Raw genomic sequence first — 20334 nt, forward strand, 5'->3', positions numbered from 1 at the left:
GTTGGCCATGCCTTTTGCAAGTGGGTGACATCTGGTAAAAATTAACTCGATCAGTGTGAAAGGGAAATGCTATCACCATGGAATACTGAAAAGACTGAAATAAACTTGCTTAATACAGTTATGATTTTTCTATCAGAGCAGCTTTTCAAAGGATGCCATTGCTTTACTGACACTGAAATATTTTGCATAAAGGCACTTTTTTCACCAAGCATCTGATGAAACACAGGAGTGGCATTTCTGTCAGGGCAAGCACTCAGCCAGGGGTTACAGCTCTGCCAGTCAGTCCCAGACTGCTGCAGCCATTCAGTGCCTCAAAGCTGGACAATTGGGACTTTCAAGGTACACAATTCCAACATATTCTGGTCATGTTCTAACTCCAGACTGGGAACCTTAAAAGTGCACAAGCTCCAGACTCTAACAGGAGACTCTTCCTGGGAAGCCCCTGGGAACTTAGAGGATTTTCATTCTCCCTCCCTCTAAAGACCCAAATGCATCTTTAGATCTTAGATATGACAGCCTCCATTCCCCATCCCCCGGTTGCTGGCATGGAGAATGTAGAAATCTGGTTTTGACCCTGGGAAGAAGGAGGAAAGTTGGGGAAGGTGTATTTTTTTTTTATATTATTAATATTATTTCTCATCATCATCTCCTAAATTTTGGTTGGCAGGAAATTGAAATTAAAATTAAACTAATTTCCCCAAATCAAGTCTGTTTTACTCATACCAGTATTTGGTGAATGATCTCTCCCGGTCCTTATCTTGTCACGTGAACTTTTCCATATATTTTCTGTGCCATGCAGAATGTGGAGGGCAGTGATACAGCAGCTTTGGTGGGCACCTGCTGTCCAGCCAGGGTCAACCCACCACACCTTGTTTCGTTACAAGTGGGTCACATTGTGGAATCCGTGCATACTGAACAACCAATAGTCAGCTATTATGTGAGCAATCATTAGGCCAAGTGGAACAGAGGTGAGCATGGTGAGACCAGGTTTCCCCTCCTAAAAATCACCCAGCTCTCCAGATAAATGCAAGGCAGTATAGAAGACTGCAACTAATGAGCATTTAAAGCAAGTGAGGAGTGAATTCTGACCTTCCTTTCTTCTTCTGATGGCATTCAGTCAAGGACAAACATTATGGGACATTATAGGAGCTGGAGGGAAAACTCCTATACCAGAAGAAAATTTGTCTGTGGGATAGTCAGTCTGCTCAGTCACTGTATATTTTGCTAACTGAACTAAAGGGTTCTTTTTGCTCTTGCATTCAAACCAGAGTGGATGTAGCACCAATTATGCTGTCAGGCACCTGTCACTATATCCATGTGCCAAACACATGGATTGGACAGCAGAATTAGACCAAATTTACAGTTGTTAAAAAGCAAATAAAATAGAATTATACATTAAACCCACCACACAAGCCAGTCTGGTTTCGTAGGAGCATTATTTAATCAAGCATAGGAAATACACAGTGTTCTTTGGGTGGCATCACATCTTATGTTGAATCTGGGAGATTTTTTAGGAGTGTATCTGATAAGATGCTATGACATTGGAGATTGGAGATTAAAAGAGACTTGAGACAGCCCATCCTGCTTCTGCAGCACACCTCAAAAAGGTATTTGTAAACATCAATCAAACACTGCATGCTTGATTAGCACCTTAGTAACATGACTGAGTTACTGGAGGCCTCTAGAAATTGGACTGATAACTTATATTGTTGTAATCTTCACTCTCTATGAGCAAGGGTTGTATCTCTGAAGAAGTTCCTCCTTTTTTCTTCCGGCAGGCCCTGATGAGCCCTGTGAGCACAGCAGTAACAACGCCTCCAAAGACAGCTGCTCCGACCAACCAAGGCCAGATCTGACGGGCTTGCTGAAGATAGGGTGTCAAAAAGTCTTGGAAAGACTGAAGGGCTTGAAAAAATCAAACAGAAAAAGAAAGATCATTTTACTTGATGCAATACACTGCCAGTTTTTGTAAGGTCTATAATAGATAACACTGGAAGACTGAGTATAAAGAGACAAGAGTGGTAGAAATTGTCTAAGAGCCACAAATAGTTTTAAACAAATCTCTTCAGCCCTGACAGTCTGTTTCTCAAACCTCATGTCCAAAGCTGGTACAGAGTTCTCTGTCCCCAGTGCTCCTCACCATTTTGTAAGATCTCATACTTTAACCCAAGAAGATGATACTGTGTGACCAAAGGTCCTGCTAGCTCAGCATCCTTTGGCAACAATAGCTGAGGTGGGACACTGGGGAGAGTTTAAGGAAAGGTCAAGTCTATCACAATGCCTTCACAAAATACTTACCCACCCTCCAAAAGTTTGCAGGTCAGGGATTTCCTGAACCAGATGTTGTGTTGTTGTGTGTAATAGTCACTGGAGGATTTTTTTCTCCTTCCATCATCTTTTCAAGATGCTCTTTGAACTTTTAGCACAACTTTTAGGAACAAAACCATCCCTGCCTTAACTCCATTAACTACATATTGGGTGGGGAAAAAGCTTCCTTTACTAATCGTGAACTGCTTTCCACTTTCTTTGACAGTTCCTCTGTGGGGAGAGGAAGTAGACAACTATTCTGTGGTCATTCTGCACAACAAATCCGTTCTTTGGTGAATCCAGGGCAGTTTCTGTCTGTTAGATCATCAGCTGCCTTCTGGCTTTGTGGTGTGTGTGTGTGTCTCTTTTTCTTGCTATGGCTTAATGAGTTATGAAAACCCTGCCATACAGGGCTCTCACTTCTCAGCAGAGGCTGGAAAGAAACCTGCTCAAAAGGCATCCAACAACATGCTGACTCGAATTTGAAAAATAAGAATACTTGTCCACTTGGGCCAAGAAGGATTTGGAATCCACATCTCCCAATTATTAGCTCCAAGACCATTATTAGCAGTAATTACTAGCTAGTAGGGAAAAGAAAGAGCACCTCTATGGGAACCTTCTCTGGGAACTCCTGTGGTGGTTTATTTCTAGATGCTCTTTATGCATCTGGACTGATTTAGATGTACTCAACCATATTTAGAATGTTGTATCCACACAAAGGCTGTAAATGTCTTCCTGTTATCTTGCATTTTCACTGGTGCCCAGGAAAACAACCCATATATCCTCTTGGGTCATGGTACTTCTAAAAGCATCCTGTTGCATGCATTGTGCTCTGAAAAGATGCTGCCTCCCAGGGCCTGGATAAGAGCCAGGAAGCTGCCTGATTTGGTGTGGCACCCTGACTGCCCTCTATTATTATTCCAGGTGGAAAGGGGTGAGAATGAAGGAGGATGTCCCAGGGTAATCTAAAGGGACTTCAGGGCAGTTAAAGGGGGAGGTGTTCAGGTAGTATTCTCCTTGATCCCTTCAGTGCTAGGGGAAAGTACTGAAAGGAATAAGCTAGAAAGAAGAGCTAGGAGAGATTCATGTCATGGAGTCCCTCAGCTTTAAGGCATGGTTACTTGTCTTTGTAGTGTTGAAAAGTTCCCAGCTCCTACAGATTTCATCAGTCTCCTCATTACTACAGCTTGGAAAATCTTATTTAATGGAAAGATTGTCAACCTCTGGAACAGGCTGCTGAGGGAAGTAGTAGAGTCACCATCCTTGGAAGTGTTCAAAAATCATGTGGTTGTGGTGCTAGGGCGTGGTTTGGTGGGCTTGACAGTGCTGTTTTATGCTTAGACTTTATTATCATTGAAGTCTTTTCCAATCTTAATGATTCTGTCATTCTATAAAACTCTTCCCACTGGAAGAGGGAGATTTTCTGGGCAAAAGTCAAGACCACATCTGTAAATTTATCTGTTTTCATTTCTGGAAGAAGGAAAAAAATACAGAAAAATCTTAGTCCAGGTGCTGAAATATAGCCTTGAGACAGCTCTTAACAGAGTAACTTCTTTTGACAGCTGTTTTTAGGTCATGCCATTAGTCTTCCAAATCTCTGTTATTGATGCTAACTCTTGTTTGTTTTCAGGCAGCTGTGCAGGTTGTGGTCATTTTACAGCTCACAGTTCTCATGTCACAGAAAGCTGGGTGTCTGCTCCAGCTTCTGCTCAGAGCAGCTCCCCAGTAGCTACACTCTGACATGTGCCTTGGAGTCCTGAGGGATGGAATTCCAAACACACTGTTTGAGACCACTTCTTCTTCAGCATGCATATAAAAATAAATGAAACTGCAATTAAAACTATGTACTGTTACACACTGATTTGCTTTGCAGTGGAAAACAGAGCTACAGGCATCAGTTTTTCCTCAGGGACACAATAACAATATAATTTAGTATTAAAAATCCATTTCTTCATTGGATTCTTTCCAAGTTTTATTTCTTGTAACCAGCTTCATCATGCTCAGTATAGTCCTACTTCATCTCTTCTAAGTTGCTGGTACTGTAACTCAGAGCTGCTGCTCTTCACAGAGTCACAGAAGCATCAACATTGGAAGAGACCTCCAAGGCCACCTAGTCCACCTGTCAACCCAGAAACACCAAAATCGCCCCCAAACCACTTTCTTTAGGAGCAAACAATACAGGTTTTGAGAATAGGATCGGGCCAGATCTTGTGTGCTCTTCCCTCATTCTGTCTTTTTCACTTCCTCTGCCTTGCCTCTTCTTCCTCATCTGGAAGATCTTCAGGAATGCTGCCTTTTCTTGATGACCTAGATCCTTTTTACTGACTTTTGTTTTCATCTATAAATGTTTCCTACTTGTCCAGTACTTCCTGTTTGCCAATCACAGGTTTTCTCTTCTCCTAAAGAAAAGTCTATATTTATACACTGGAGTGAGAAAATCTGTGTCTGTAATTTGAGTCCAACCATTTTCCATTTGTAGCCAGTTCTTCCCTTCAGATAAGAAATTGCTTAAGCTTGCTTCTTCTCAGTGAGATTACCAGGGGGTTGAGCGACATCTGAGGATTATCTGGGCTTTCTGAACAAGGTTGAATGTCATTCATTGTGTTGATCTTTCAGAATAATTAAGGAACTACTTTCCTTACCTCTGTTAAAAACATAGGCAGGATTTAATAGGATTTCCTTTTTCTGAGGACTATGTTCTCCCCTGGGAAAGGGCAAGTGTCCAAGAGGCAGCAGGAATTAATTATTGGATGGTTAGTATTTTACCACTTCCTTCCTCTCACATTACAATTTCAGGATTCAGTATTCCTGAAAGTCATGCTATTTGCTACTTTGTCTGAGTTGTACAATTCTAGCAATAAGAGGAGTTTAGGAAACTAATGTCTGATTAAGAAATATGTATATGTATTTCTGGTCTTGATCTGGCTGTTTCATGAGCTTATATTCCAGCACCTGGACTAAGTATTTTCTGCATCTCATTCCCCAATCTGTCCATACATCCAGGATTGCCCCATCTCAGGTGCAGAATCTTACACTTCCCCTTTTCTGAACCTTATAAGATTAATGATTGTCCAGTCTTCTAATGTTTTTGAAAAAACCTGGAATTAGAAGTATCTTTTATCTTCTCATAAAACAGACATATTCCAGATTACAGGCAACAGATTTTGCATTTTCCCTTTTGCCCAAAATTATGACGTTACCTGGTTCTTGCAGGTATTCATAGTCGTACCCCAGCTCTCTTGAGGGTTTAAAAAATTCTCCATTTCTGTAAAGAGGGATGAAAGGGACCATGTAATTTTCTCGATTGTGCCCAATTGGTGCATTTGCTGCTGGGTATACTTCTAGCATGGGCCTGTGTCTTCTTAACCATCGTTCAAAAATGCTGTGGAAGAAAAAGCATGTTAACAAATGATGGGGATTAGCAGAATTCTTCTTCCTGAAGATTAAAATAAAGTGATAGGTTTTTTTTTAATGCTGGAGACAGAGTTGCATGCAATGTCTTGTGTTTGTGCGTGTAATGCTCTCCAAATTTTCCAATTTGGGGTTATCCACTTCAGTACTGAGTTCCTATGCAAGCCTACAAAAAGCAAATGTCTGTGCTGCTGCAAAGAGCCTGAATGTGCTTTGAAATTCCATAAATGTAAATCACTTTCTTTCTGTGCTCAGCAATTCATGTGGTTTTGAGGAATAGAGAGAAATGGATTAAAGACCTCAGTCCTTCCTCCTCACTCTGAAACATTTGCAGCTAGTTTTGAATGGTCTTGTTACTAGCTGCTCTGTCCTGTTACTCTTCCTCTGATTTCTTAGCAAGGGTTTTCAATGATGTATGAGTTTCATCAGGATCCTATGGATGTCACCAGAAGAGTGGAAACATCTGAGGAAGAAGTGGTAGGCTCACAAAGCAAGTCAGCTGTCAGTAAAGTGTCTTTCTCCAGCCAGAGCTTCTTTGCTGACCTCAGTGTCTGCACTGTTGTTTAACACATTCCTCTCTCCCAACTGCTGTGCAGCTTTATTTTACCTCTTCTTAAATAGGTTATCCCAGAGGCACTGCCAGTGTCAAGCGTTGGCCAGTGTCAGGTCTATCTTGCAGCCAGCTGGAACAAGCTCCATCTGACATGGGGACAGTTTCTGTCACCTTCTGGCAGAAGTCAACCCTGTAGCCCCTTCATTGCCAGAACCTTGCCATGTAAACCCAGTAGAAGCTGTTCCCCATGCCTCCAGCCTCAGCTGCTCTGTTCTATATTTCTGTTCCAAAATTTCTCCCATTAGCTGTCTGTCACCACAGGGCTGTGTGTCTGCTCTTTAACTTGGAAGCAGAAAGCTTCAAGGCTGCAGTAGGGGAAGTGTATAATAGCATTTTCAACTTAACTGCTGAATGTGTTTGGAAAGCAAAATTAAGAACCTTCCAAAACATTCTCAGTTCTCCTCCCTTTGAGCTTTTTTCTGGTCAACTCTTCACTTTCAATCCTCAAACCCTTTCTCTGATCCCTTTGTGTTTATTCACCTGAATGTGCCAGGCTGGAATAGGGAAGGTGGAAAAATGCTACAGGTCAAGCAGATGCAGGTATCTTCTGCATGAGGAGAGAGGGCTCCATACTAAATTCAAAGATACTGGTGGGAGGTAATTATCAACATTAGGCTCAGGGAGGCATCTCTGGATTCACTTATTATTTATAAGGGATAGAAATGGTCTAAAGAGACCTGTAGATTGTGCTTTGATGGAGATCTCAGCAGTTGCTTCTCCCCGACTCTGGCCACTGACCAAAGGGCATGGATTTCCCTCCCATGTTCCACCCCCAGCTGTTCAGGGACTCAGGTTGTCTCAGAAATAGAGTTCCTAAATGCAAGTGCTCAGGGATATGAGGATCTCTGCAGGTTATCAAGGAATTCTGCCAGCAGATTTCTACCTCTTATTTTTGGGCAGAAATATTGACACGTACACTCTGCATAGCCCACCAAATTAAAGCCCTCTATACTCATCAAAATAGAGGTAGGGCCAAAATCTTTGTTCTCTTTTTAGGATCAAAAACTCTAATAAACAAAAACCTGACTGTGATGATATGCCTTGTCTACCCTTTACAATGAAGGTATTAATTTTGATTAAAATCTCCATTTGTGTCTCTCTTCTTCAGTTAATTTCATCAATCCTGTCTGGAAAAACTCTTATCTGAATAATAATATTTAGTTGAAGCTTTCAGATGGATAAGTTTAAACAATATGAAGACTTCAGCTGGTGTTATCTCAAGAAAGTTTGAACAGAAACTCTGTAATCTTTGGGGAGCAGCATGAAGAAATTCAGTAATCATTAAAAAAGACAGAGAATATAAAGGAATAATTAAGCTTGAGGAAGGGTGGGATGTGGGGAAGTGTTGTACTCCAATCTTTTCCCTGACTGTCTTTTACTTGGGTAAAGTACCCTGACTATCAGAGCTTTATTTCCCTGGCAGTTGTGGATGGGAGCTGAGATAGCAGCACAAGGTTGTTAGAGGTGCAGAGATACTCTGGTTGTGGGAACATGGTAATAGGAAATGCCCTGAAATGCAGCATCCTTGCTGCGTGAGTTAAGTGTTGCTGTTGCATAAGAGCTTTTAATAAGAATCCTTAGGCCAGTAATCTTTCAAGCTGAATGCAAATGCAAAACATTTCCATGGAAATGAACATATGCACTTTTGGATTGCTTCTTTTGGATTCCTTCGTTTGCAGCGTGGTTCCCACATGAGGTATCAAGCTTTGCCTAGCAGTAGCAGGAGCATTGAATTGCAGCAATCCTAAGATCAGGATTCAGATGTGATTGCATGCCTCTAAATCCTGATGTGATGAGTCTTGCTGGTGCACATGATGTGTTGCACAATTCATTGAGTTGTTTGGGAACAGTTCTCTCCATCAGCTGGCACAAGATCTTTTCACCTTGCCTGAAATCTCTTTCATTGAACATATCTTTATGCCACCGCAGGAATCTCAGAAATGTTCTTTAAAGCTTTAAGAGCAACATTTTCTTTTACTCTCTTCAGAACAGCTTGTCATGTGCATTTATCTTGTAGTAGTCTGGTTTTTTGCTTTTGGGTTTTATATGACACTTTGAAAGATTAGGTTCATATTCTGCTTGCTAATTAAATGATTGGGTGAAGTTGCATTTATTATTTCAATTTAAAGGCTTCTTCTCAGCTTTTCAGTAAGATGGACTCAAAACACTATTTTTTTCCTGGCCAGATAATGCATGGTGATTTGTATTTTCAAGTGTGTTCATGGATTTTCCTAAATTTTGTGTGAGAAAATTGGCAGATGTAATTTACATGTACTTCATCTGTTTGTATTCCTCCTTTCAAGGGGGCACTTCCAGGGACACTGCCATTTCTGCTCCTTACTCATATTTTGTGAGTTAAAGAACCTTATTCTTGCTTTTCACAAACAGTTTCCCAGCTTAATGGACAAAGAAAACTCCCAATGGCATCCAGCTGGGGAGAAAAGCCCATGGACAGGGCACAACTTCAGCTGTATATCTATTGGTAAAGTACAAATGGTTCTCCTTGGGCACCACAAGCCATTTCATATCAGACAGTTACAATTTATGGCTCCCCAGCCAAGTCCATTAATTCCCTTTATACATTTTTAAGGGAAACTGAAATCCTGAAGTTGCCTATGGCTTTTGCTGTCAGCCAGGTAGTGACACTGGCACAATGCTCCTGTCCTTGGGGACTTGAAAAGATTTGGGAAAAAAAAAGTGTGTTTGGAGAAACTAATCGCACTCTCTTTTGTTTCAGAGTACTGTGACCACTGAGTCAAACACTCTAGAATACTTTTTTCTTCAAATGAGGTGCTTTCTCCAGCCCTGGCTATATTTAAGACAGTTAGCATCAAATGTTTTCTCTGTCATATAGGGCTGTTCTTTCCTGAAGGCAAAGAGAACACATCTGAACAGCTATGATGGATTACTGCAATTCTTCCGTGTGCCTTGATCTGCAGAGACAGTTGTTTAATCCAATAACAGGCACGTGGTTTCCATGATAGAAAGAAATCAGAAAGAAATGATCTGCTTACAGTTGACAGAAGTTTTTCTTTTCTTCCTCTATGCAGTCATGTAAGTTATTTCCCTTTAGCATCGTGAAAATGTGTGGTTGTTTCCTGTTCTTCTCTCAGTAGCTGCAGCCTTGGAAGAGCCTAGGTCTGCAGAATTAATGCTACATGGAGAGAGACAAAATGCTGAGGTAATTAGCTGGTCCCTTCATGGAGTGACAAAGCTCCTGGTAGAAAAGCCAGGTTTGGGGCAAAGCAGCAGACCTTAACTCCCTCAAATTGTTCATTATCTTGGCAAACCACTGCTCTTATGTTCTCTTCATATGAACCTCTGCATCCTTCCCTAGACCTGAGAGCCTAACAAAGCAGGACCATGAGGTAAGGGCATCTTCAGGTCCATTTTATTCCATTTATTCCATATTCCCTCTCTTTTTGACATAATTTAACTAAAGGTAACAAAAAGGACATCTACAGTTCAGATCTGCTATGTCCAATCTCCATACTAATTCTGTGGAAAAAAAAAACATTAAAATGCAGTGGCCATAAATTTGGAAGCATAAGGTGAGAAGGAGAGAAATCTCTCTGGCTCCTGCAGAAGTCTGGTTGGTTGCATTTTTTTCCTCAGCATCTAGACAAAGAGAGCAAGCAGATCAATAGCTATTTGTATAGCTGGAAGTGATATTTTCCAGAGGCTTTTTAACATTGCAATTCCAGCTAGACTGGCATCACTTGGGAGATGTTGGCAGTGCTATGGGAGCAGATGGGATGTGAATGTGGTGGGAAGACAAGGCGGGATAAAGGGAAGAAGAGAAGAGCTAACCAAAAGTTGTTGGGAATTTTATTCAGAGAATGGAAATGGAGAGAACCCAGCCTGGGATTAGCAGCAATAAACCATAAATCCTTGAGGATGATAGGTCTAACTAGAAGGGTCCCAGGCAATCAAAGCTTAAGAAAGAGAAATTTAAAACATGGAAAGTAACTAAATTAAATAGAGGTTAGTCTCCTGATGGCCCCTAATACCCTTTGTATTTCCTCAGCAGCAAGCAAAATTGACTTGGAAAGGGTAGTTTTTATTTAAAGGCATTGGTCAGATTAAAAAATAATTCTGTCTAGATTAGAGAAAATACTGTTTGCATTTGGAAGACTTCTTCCTTCTCTTGAAGAAATCAATGTGCCCAAACTGAATGTCCTAAATAAGAGGTCCAAGAACTGAAAGAGCTTGGAAACTGAATGTCCTAAATAAGAGGTCCAAGAACTGAAAGAGATTGGAAACTAATTTGAATTTCGGAAGATGCCCCGTCTCACATTTAGTGCTCAGAGAGGCTCAGTCTCTCTAAAGTGCATTTCCAAACTAGAAATAATTTTCTAGTGGGTGTAATAGCAAAGTAATTACTTGATTATTATAATCAACACCCTATGCAAAGATTATTTTTGTGGTAGGGAACAGAATTTTAATATTGTAGAATAGGTTGGATTTAGACACCTGAAGATTAAAATAAGGCTCAGGTTTGTATTTAAACCTTGGAAAAATTGATCATAGGACATGATAAATTCGCTGTCATGTAAGCTCTGATTCAGTCAGAAGATTTTTGATGCAGAAATAGCTAAGGAAGGTAATCAGGTCAGAGGATTCCCAAAAAATCATAAAGGCAAAGAATATTTTTCCTGTATAATGGAAAAGTCTTAGAGACTCTTGCAGGCCTCATTTTACTCTCCGCCTATTTTGTGCAGAGTAAAAATAACTTACCTAATTCATACCAGCCACACTGTACACTGTAGGGGAATGGGACCTCAGCTGTGGGGCCAGTTTGTACCAAACTGTGGCACCCCTAAGAGTTAGGTTATAGCAAATCATGGAGTCTCAATTTTATTTAAATTTTTTCTGTATATCCTGTATATGGGTCACTGTAACTGCTGATGAGCTTAATGCTTGTGTGTACCAGCTCTAATAGGTTCCAAAGTATTGGTATGTGGGAAAAGGCAATAATGACACCCACCTGGTATGTAGATGCTTTGTCAGTTTAAATTTTTCATTCAGGGAAAATATACTTTGCTTTTGCAAAACATTTTAGTGTGATATGGTGAAAATTAAAGCCATCTATAAAAGACATGGATATATCACTTCTATTTAATTGTGTATAAATAGACTCAAGTGTTTTCTTTGTTCTGCTCCATACATACCAGGTTATACAAAATGAAATTAAATGAGCCATAGCAGAAAATTAATTAAAAAACCCAAACAAACCAACCCACCTTGGTTTAAAGAGTGGTGGGAAAATAGGATTGATTTGAGGATGATTAAAAAAAGGCCACCAATACATATTTTCTTACTGAAAATATGAATTCATATTATTTTATGAATAATATATGCAATGGGGTTATAACTAATGAAAGGATGAGCCAAGAAATAACTGGGTTTATGCTTCCAGTGGGAAATACCAGGCAGAGTATAAAAGCATTGCTGTATGTAGGCTGGGTTCCTTCCTGCTGTTCCAGATAGTGTTGAGCACTCTGAAAAAGATTCTGCTCACAGGAAGGAAATCTTAAAATCTAGAAAAAGCAAAGTAAAAAAATAAGAATTGTCATTTTTCTTTATCATTTTACAAATCATTCTTATAAGGGCCATTTTCCAAGTGTGCTACCACAGTCATGGGCAGAAGTACTCTTGACTGACTGTGTGTAAGAGGAGAAACCAGCCTTTAAATATCCATTTCTAACACTGAGCCACCTCAGAGGCACTGGCTCCTAATGTAAACTAACTGTCCCTTCAGGAAGATTTAACAGAAAAATTTAATCCAGAGTGTTTTACCTTGCAAAGAAGGATGGCTGAATAGAGGTGAAGGGGGAAGAAGAGTGTGCAGTTCTTCTGTATGAATTTCTGTCACACAACAAGGAACAAGAGTGGCATTGCAGGTATGCCCAGTGGAGGACTGCAGCCACCTTTTGATGAAGGCTCATGGTCACTCTGGGTCCTTTGCACTGCAGGGGACACTGTATGGATTTCACTGTATGGATTTCCTCCTGCCTCCTCGTCCTCATGTTCCTTGTATGCATTTGCACAATAATACTATTAGCAGGATTAAGGAACTGGTTTGCTTTAAAACCAAACTTCCCTTTTTTCCCTTTTAATTTTTTCTGGTATAGTTTAGGTGAGATAAAGCTGTGGATCTGATTCATTATTCTTTTGTGTGATGGCCAGTATGAACGCAAAGGAGAAACTGAGGTGAGCATCTCTGGGCAGCACTAATTGTCGAGTAGGATTTTCTTCTTCCTAACCTATGTGCTAGGTCAAACTGACTTAAAGCAACATTGAAATTGTGCCCTTTGTTTCTCAATAGCCTGATAAACCTTTGCCTCAGTGAGTCTGCACTCAGTGTTAACCACTCAGCTGCTAGACATCTGCTTTGTAATCCATTTATAAATTTGTCAGGTTCAAATCCGAAGCCATGCATTTTGTTGTGCCAGGTTTGACACGGAGACTTTTATTCCTCATCTCCAGTTGTGAGACTGAAGTGAGGTCACACTGGCTATGCCAGAAGGAATACAGAACATTGTTGCTTATAGCTCATTTATACAATTTATTTCAGTATCATGAGATCTGACATGCTGTAAAAGAAATCTGGCAAGCAACACGTATTTGCATTTGGAAAGAAAAGAAAAAGGAAAAGGAAATAAATTAAAGAAAGCTGAAATGCCAGCCCAAGGACTGTGATTACACAGTAGTCATCACTTTAAAAGTTGGCACTAGTCAGCTAGCATTGCAAAGTCACCTCAGGTAATTCCCATCCCAAGCATTTGGGAGAAAGATCAGTGCTTCAGTCCTGCAAGGGGTGCTGATGCTGAGGCTGTAAAGTCAAGGCACTGTACTGTTTGCCAACGTATGCAGTTATATTGCAGTATTCTTTTTTGTTCTTTTTGTTTTAAGTTGGCTAAAGACACTACAGGGACTCTCAGGAAGGTTGTAAACAAGTTACACCGTCATAATGCAAGTGTCTGATTAAAAATTAAGATGCTGCCCTCAATTATTGTGAAAACCTATCCAAAGCCTTTGAGGCTGTGTCCCCCACTGGTGAATCACTGCTGAGGATTGCCCTGGGTTACAGTGCTTATTCTGTCTAGCCCCAGCTGCTGGAGAACATCCAGGAGCTTCCATCATCAATTCCAAGCTGCAGCATGCAGCAAGAATCATTGGACAACTTTGCCTCTCCCCCAAACCCTTCCAGTACCTCTGTGAAATTGCTCCTATGCCAGTCCCTGGGCCAGCCCGCAGAGACACCTGTGCATGTATATTCCTCTGTAGGTATAGGTATTTTCCTATAACAGGCTTTCATCATGGTCAGCCAAACAGGTGAACTGGATGAGGCTGTTGGTGCCTTCGGAATTTTGTGTCAGTGCTGCATTTTTTGCATTGATCTGCATATCCGGTCAAGCGTGTTTGCATATATGCATACACACACATATACATACATATATATATATATATATATATATATATGTACCTAGTATGTGTGTGCGTGAGAATGGGAATACATGCTCAACCTCAGTACTGGCTGCACCCAAGAACATGAAGCTGTGGTAGCCATACCAGCTTGGGCTTCTAGATTTGTCAACACTTAAAAGGCAGACTTGCAGGAAGCAGAAGAAAAAGGATGTTATAGCCTGGTGGAGCTGTCTTTCCACCTCATGCTGTGCTTCTGATATTTTTTCTCAGGGCATGTATTCCTCACGTAGATCAATTATATGCATCTGAAATATGGATATTCACTTTCAGGAAAGGTCTAGCCTACTTCATTTTTTCCCTTTTTCCCATCTTCTGAACCAAAAATGAGGATTTTTTTGTGGACTTGAGTGGAATAGACCACATGAAACATGGAGGCACAATGTGCAGATGGCATAAAGCCCCTTCCTTATTCAGCAAGATTGATATTGGTTGCAGGCTGTCTCCTAAAGTACTGTTCTCTGAGTGAGGTATAATAGCATACACTTTGCTGACACCTTCCCACCCACTGCAAAGTACCACTGGAGCTGGGCAGCTGTGTGGCACCTGAGGATCTTGACGCTGTTCTGCTTCACAGATCTTACTACAACCATTTAATCTCCTTTGTTCTCACTGCACAGACTGGATGTTTGGAAAGTGTCAGATAAAGGAAACAAGAGGGAGGGAATTCAAAAGGGTGTAGTCCCACGCAACCAATCCCACCTAAGAGGAAACCAGTGCTACTTTGCCTCTGTCCCAGTTTCTTGAAAACCTCAAGGTTATTGCAGCTGCTGCATTCATAGAATTGTATAATATCCTGAGCTGGAAGGGACCCACAAGAATCACTGAGTCCAGCTCCAGGCCCTGCACAAGACATCCCCAAGAGTCACACCCTGTGCCTGAGAGTGCTGTCCAAATGCTTCTTGAACTCTGTCAGGCTGGTGCTGTGACCACTTCCCTGGGGAGCCTGCACAATGCCCAGCCACCCTCTGGGTGAAGAACCTTTCCCTAAACTAGGGACCTGAGCTTCTCCTTCTTGAACCTAGATCTAGCCTGACACAGTTCCCTGTCATTTAAAAGATATTTTTTAATATTTTCCCTTCCAATGTGTTTTAGAACTTTTTCCCCTAATCTATCAAACACCCTCAACATGTCTGTAGGACTAAGTGAAGAGGAGGGTCTTCATACTTTCCATCTGACACTTTTCCTCTTTATGTCAAACTACTTGAGCTTCCACAGCTATTTGGAGAAAATGCAATGGGACCTCTCATTTCTGCTTTGCAGGCTTATTTGGCTGCAGAGGGCAATATAGCTTCCCCTCATTGCTCCAATAATCATGTAGTTCTCCTAATGTTTCTCTCCTAGAATAAAAAATGTCACCAGCTCCTCAAGCCTCTCTTGTGAAAAGAAGCTGCTCAAGCACCAGAATCCCACAGAGAATTCAGATAGAATGTTCCTGAGCAGAGATGACTGCTCTCTGTTCCTCTCCCAGAGAGGGCTGCTGAGGTCCTGCCATTCTATTCCCCATTTGCTATCACAGTATCCTTTGGTTACATTGCAAACTGCTTAACCTTCCCAAAAAAGTCGTGTAGCTCCCTGAGGCTTCAATTCCATTGCATGTAAGTCTGGGCTCCCCTGCCACAGAGCTTAACAAGCTGAGCAGTCCTGTAGCCTACTTTCCCAGTAAAGAAACCTTACTGAAATATTACTGGTTTTGCCTTATCAGAAAACTGGGTAGGATGAAACAATGAGTGCTGAGCCCAACTTTGCTGTTATATTACCATGTAAAGAGCTTTATTTTGACTAAAGAGGAAGACAATGGATAAACTAAGTTTACACTAAAGAAAAAAAAAGGAAAAAAGGAGTAGGAATCTGTGCAGAGGAATGTCCATATTCTCTAGCGTAGGACTAGGTAGTGCCTTAGCCTAACCCAGTTATTGGCAAAATAATCTAATTCCAGTGGGATCTTGTCCATACCTCTGCTGGAGAGAAATGAGTTTAAATGAGGACTAGCTGCACTGAGCTTCTGTCAGATATCTGATCTAAACTCTGTTGCTTTTCTTAGTCAAGTCAGCCTTTGTTTAGCACAATGTTGTAAATAACTTTTCTGAGGTACAGGAGATAAATTCTTGTTCCTTCAATAGCTGTCATCATGTGTGCTGTTTCACCTCTTACTGACAACCAATGTTTGGCTAGAGATATTTGTTTTCCATTCAGATTTAGATCTCCAATACTGTCCAGCACTGCAAACCTCAGGTTATAGATGAGACGTAATGGGGTGTCCTGTGTGCTTTGTAAATAAGGAAATGCAACCAACCATGTGCTGCATCGAAAACAGAAGTTAGCATTTGATGGAATGTATATCCTGTGTTAAATTTCTCAGATTCATTTTTGCCATGATTTGATGCTAACACAAAAACATCACTTGAAGTCAGAGATAGTAAAAAAGCCAGCTGCTCCAAAGTTTAATAACTACTTTCACCTGAAGACAAAGAGAACAAGCAGATTAAAATAGATAGCTGTGGAGGTAGCTGGACTGACACTATGGAACCCACTTTTGTGCTCTGCAATTCAGTTCTTTTGAGACTTAAATATTGTCATTATTGAGGTTCACAAGGGCATATAATACAAAAATCACATCTATGGAAGTGAAGTGATAATTTCTTTTGATGAATAGGAGGTAGCTACATGTGGGTGAGAAAAGTACCATGTTTTCTTGTGATTTTTTACAATTTGAACAATTACATCAGCTGCTATTGCAGAAGTGCTGCAGGAAGGAAATGCTAGCTGTCTGCATCAGAGCTCATTTTGATTGCTGTGCCGCAGGGAGCTTCCTCCTCCTCCAGCATTAAGAGAATAGGTGAAGACTAACCATGCAGCTCTTGTGAATTTTCAGGGCGGTATAACCTTTCCTTTTAAAAACCAGTAATTGTTTGCAAAATATGTGGTGTATGGGGTGATCCATTCAGTGATTGTGTTGGTTGGACTAAAATCTTGCAGTAAGATTGATATGAAACCTGCACTTTGAATGGGACTCCTTGAACTGAACCTGCTATATAATAGACTTTTATGAACAGAATGGATCATTACAAACATCTAGCCTGAATAATGACATGGCAGGTGAGTTGCCAACTGCTGTATTTCACATATGATGCAGAAGATGTCTGTTTAAGCTTTCTCTGGTCATTCCCCTAAAGCAAGGTGGAGCAGCACTATAGGTTATATGTATGCTTAATCAATTGAAAGAATATTTATCTCCAGAGCCTGATCCTTTTCATTATTTCTCTCTGTGTCTGCCTCTGTATGGTGTACCTGTGGACATCCAGAGGACTTATTTAATGTCACTGTAAATGTAGGTGCACCCTCAAATGTACTACATATACTCAGTCCCCCTCTGTCCGCTGGAGCAGGGATGCTTTCACCCTCTACTCCTTCACTTTGCCTCTAGCCATGGTATGTGTTAGATGATAGGTGATGTGACCCTCCAAGGCTTTTCCTGCATCCCTTTGGGTGCTTTGCAATTGCAGCTGCTCAGGCTTACTGAGGTGGATATTAGAGCCCAGCTCAGTATCTTGGTGTAAGATTTGCCTTTCAGCCCCAGACGCAGCGATATCAAAGCAGATACTGGGGAGCTGTTTCTCAGCAACACCCCATCCTTCCCACTTACACTCTGCTTTCCATGGATATATTTATGTGGTATTTCACAGGAGATGTGAACTCACTCTGCCCACATACTGAGCCCACTTTGAGTGAGTCAGCTCCATCAAACAAGCTGAGTAGCTCTGGTTAACATGCTACAAAGCCTGAGAGGTTAGGAGGGAAAGGTTAGCAGCTCTGCTAAGTGCCAAAAGAGGGCTTGTGGTAAAAGAGGGGGCATGTGTCCTCCTGCTCAGTTGTAGGCATCCCCACGGGGAAGCAAAATTAAAAATGTAGAAATTTCCTTTCTAAAAACTTCCATGCTTGAGTTTACCCCTGCCTTCTGTACTTACCTGCTCTGTGTCTCATACTTGTTGTAGGAGGTTGTGTGCACCAATAAAGCTTGTGACCCAGAGTCATTCCTGGCCCACCCTCATCTCAGATATTCTACTGGAGAGCAGTTTTCTTCCTCTAAGTCCCTTTTGATAGAACAGAGCTGCTTTCTGTGTGCAGGAGCTGCTGTAACAAGGTGAATTTTTTAAATACCAGAGAAGGATGAGAGCTGGGCTACCTTGCTGCTGTGCCACAGAAGCCGCTGGTGGGATGTAGCTGTGCATGCTGATCAGAGCTCTCTTCCCAGGATATTGCTAATGGCAACCTCTTGACCTGCCTTTGTCTAATAGATTTCAAGTGGCTCCAAGCTGTAGCTCATTCAGCTCCAGAAAAACATGACTTCCAGGCTGTGTCATTTGCAAATGTAACCTCAAAAAGCAGTAACAGCTTTGCTGTGCCCATATCAAGGAATAAAATTAATCATATAATTTGTGTTTATAATATGATTTTTGAAGTTTTAAACTGCTTTATTGTTAGCTGATATATTATTGTACTACAATTCCCATATCAGCTGCACCTCAGTCAAAAGTTTTGGTGTTTATAAGTTTTTGAATACAAAAGGGAGAAAATAATTCCTCAGCCTGATGGTTTATCTGTGCTGTCTCTCACTGGAGACATTTCAGGGTAAAGAATCACTCTTATTTCATGTATTAAACAAGTCTGGAAACATAACGTTGTCTTACAAGAATTTTTGATGATTCTTTTTGAATGCATTTTCTCCAAATGTTCCAAATCCTGGAAACAAATATTTTTTAATTTCTAAAATAAGTTTTTTTATCCTGTCAACATTTCAAAACAAGGGAAAAACTTGTTTTTTTCTTGTGCCATTTTTTGGTTTAAAAACCCTGAGATGACGCTCAAGAGAAAATGAAAATGTTCTGTTTTAAAAACAGAGTAAAAATAAGTAACTTTTATTTTCACATCTGGGAGTGAAAATCAATTTTTCTCTTGTTAAAGCATTTTTTGTGACAAAATCACTTTTCCCACTTTTGCAGGACAAGGCACAACAGAGAGATGCAAACAAACAAGAGGAGGACCAGGCACCCATGCCTTGGAATGCAACAGTCTACTCACTAAAGAGGAGTATGGAGGGACTTTCCTGAATGCCAAAAAGTTGTACAGTAGGGAATGGTATAATGACCATTTTGGAGGGGTACATGAGTTCCTTAACTGTGATTTGGGTTCAGTAGTGAGGGGCCTTCACAATAGAAACCAGTTGATCAGGTGTGAAGAGAGCAAAGAAGCAGCAGAAGGGAATGAACAGAGAAGAGCACTTGGAGTTCAGAAGAGCATTGAGTTAATGTGATGGTGGTTGCAGCAGCACTCTGAGCTGTACAGTTATTTATGATAGCTGGAGAAAACAGGTCTTGTGAAGATGGCATCACTAGAACTGGCAATCTGGATCTAGCTCCAGACTAATATGCAAATAGTCTAACAAATACTCGGCTTTAGAGAGGTGAGAGACTGATATCCTACACATCTGTTGTGTGTCTTCAGCAAATTATTTCTAAATTGCTTGTTCTAAAATCTTTGGAAGCCATCCACATTATTGTAATAAATCCTGCCCATTGCTGCAGAACTTAGGAACAAGAAGAGGACTGAGGCCCTATTGCATTAGCTGCTGCATGGGCATAAAGCTGTAAGGAGATCTTTAATGACAACTTCTATTCCCTGTTTCTATTTAGCTTTTCTTAAGGAAATTGTTGGGTTGTGGTGTGGAAACCCAGAGTTATAGAGGTATGAAACATATAAGGGAGAAGAAAGCTGAAATAATCAAATGATAGAAGTGCAGGGTGAACAGATGAAAATACTACATGCCTCTAGAGATGAAATGCCTAAAAGATCCAGCAGAGAGGGAAGACTTCCTTCTCTGAGCACAGAAAACACCCCAGTGATCTCAAGTGGGACTGTGGGCTTGTGCTTTCATGGCCTGTGCAGCTGCTCCTTACAGCTTGTGTGGGTTGACTCCTCCCTTGCTATTCCCTTGTGCTGACTGTAGAGCATATCTGAATAGTAAAGAAATTTGCAATTAAGAGAAATGCTTTGGAGAGCTAAAAAAGCTCTTGTTTTCGCTGAATGTATATTTTGTTGCATCTATTTTTCTTTTTATTTTTTAACTCATTAAATTAATAATTAATAATTTTTAGGGTGGTCACCTGCTTTTACCAAACACTTAGATTTGATCCCTTCATCTTCTAGCAAATAAGAAGGCAAGGAGGCTGATTAATCATTGCTAAGAAAGCTGTTGCCTGGGTACCTTCATGCATCTGCACTACTGAGAGGGAATGACCTAAAAAAAAAAATGGAAGTGTTATGGAACTGTTTACAAGCCAATGCTTTTTTCTTTCACCTGGGCCATCTCAGCTGCACCTCTGCTTCATCTAACCTTCCCTCCTTTCGTGCATCAGGCCTGGGCAGGGAAGGTGAGGCACAGCAGATGGTAAGCTGCCTGTTGCTCAGTTTAGAAAGCAACTCCTAACATTTGGCTCACACCTGTCAGCAGGCTC

General features: G+C 40.9%; 1 protein-coding gene across 1 annotated transcript in view; it reads right to left on the reverse strand.

The window, feature by feature from the left end:
* Positions 1 to 1681: 1681 nt before the first annotated feature.
* The window catches only part of TYR (tyrosinase), a gene marked incomplete at both ends in the record, with an annotated part of 40780 nt that continues 22127 nt past the window's right edge, over positions 1682 to 20334 (reverse strand). Inside the window, 2 exons of the mRNA XM_084224749.1 lie at positions 1682 to 1905; positions 5508 to 5689. Coding sequence (XP_084080875.1) covers positions 1682 to 1905; positions 5508 to 5689 — 406 coding nt within the window. The remainder of the gene's footprint in view (positions 1906 to 5507; positions 5690 to 20334) is intronic.

The sequence above is a fragment of the Fringilla coelebs genome, assembly GCF_963513975.1.
Source record: "Fringilla coelebs genome assembly, chromosome: 2".
NCBI lineage: Eukaryota > Metazoa > Chordata > Aves > Passeriformes > Fringillidae > Fringilla > Fringilla coelebs.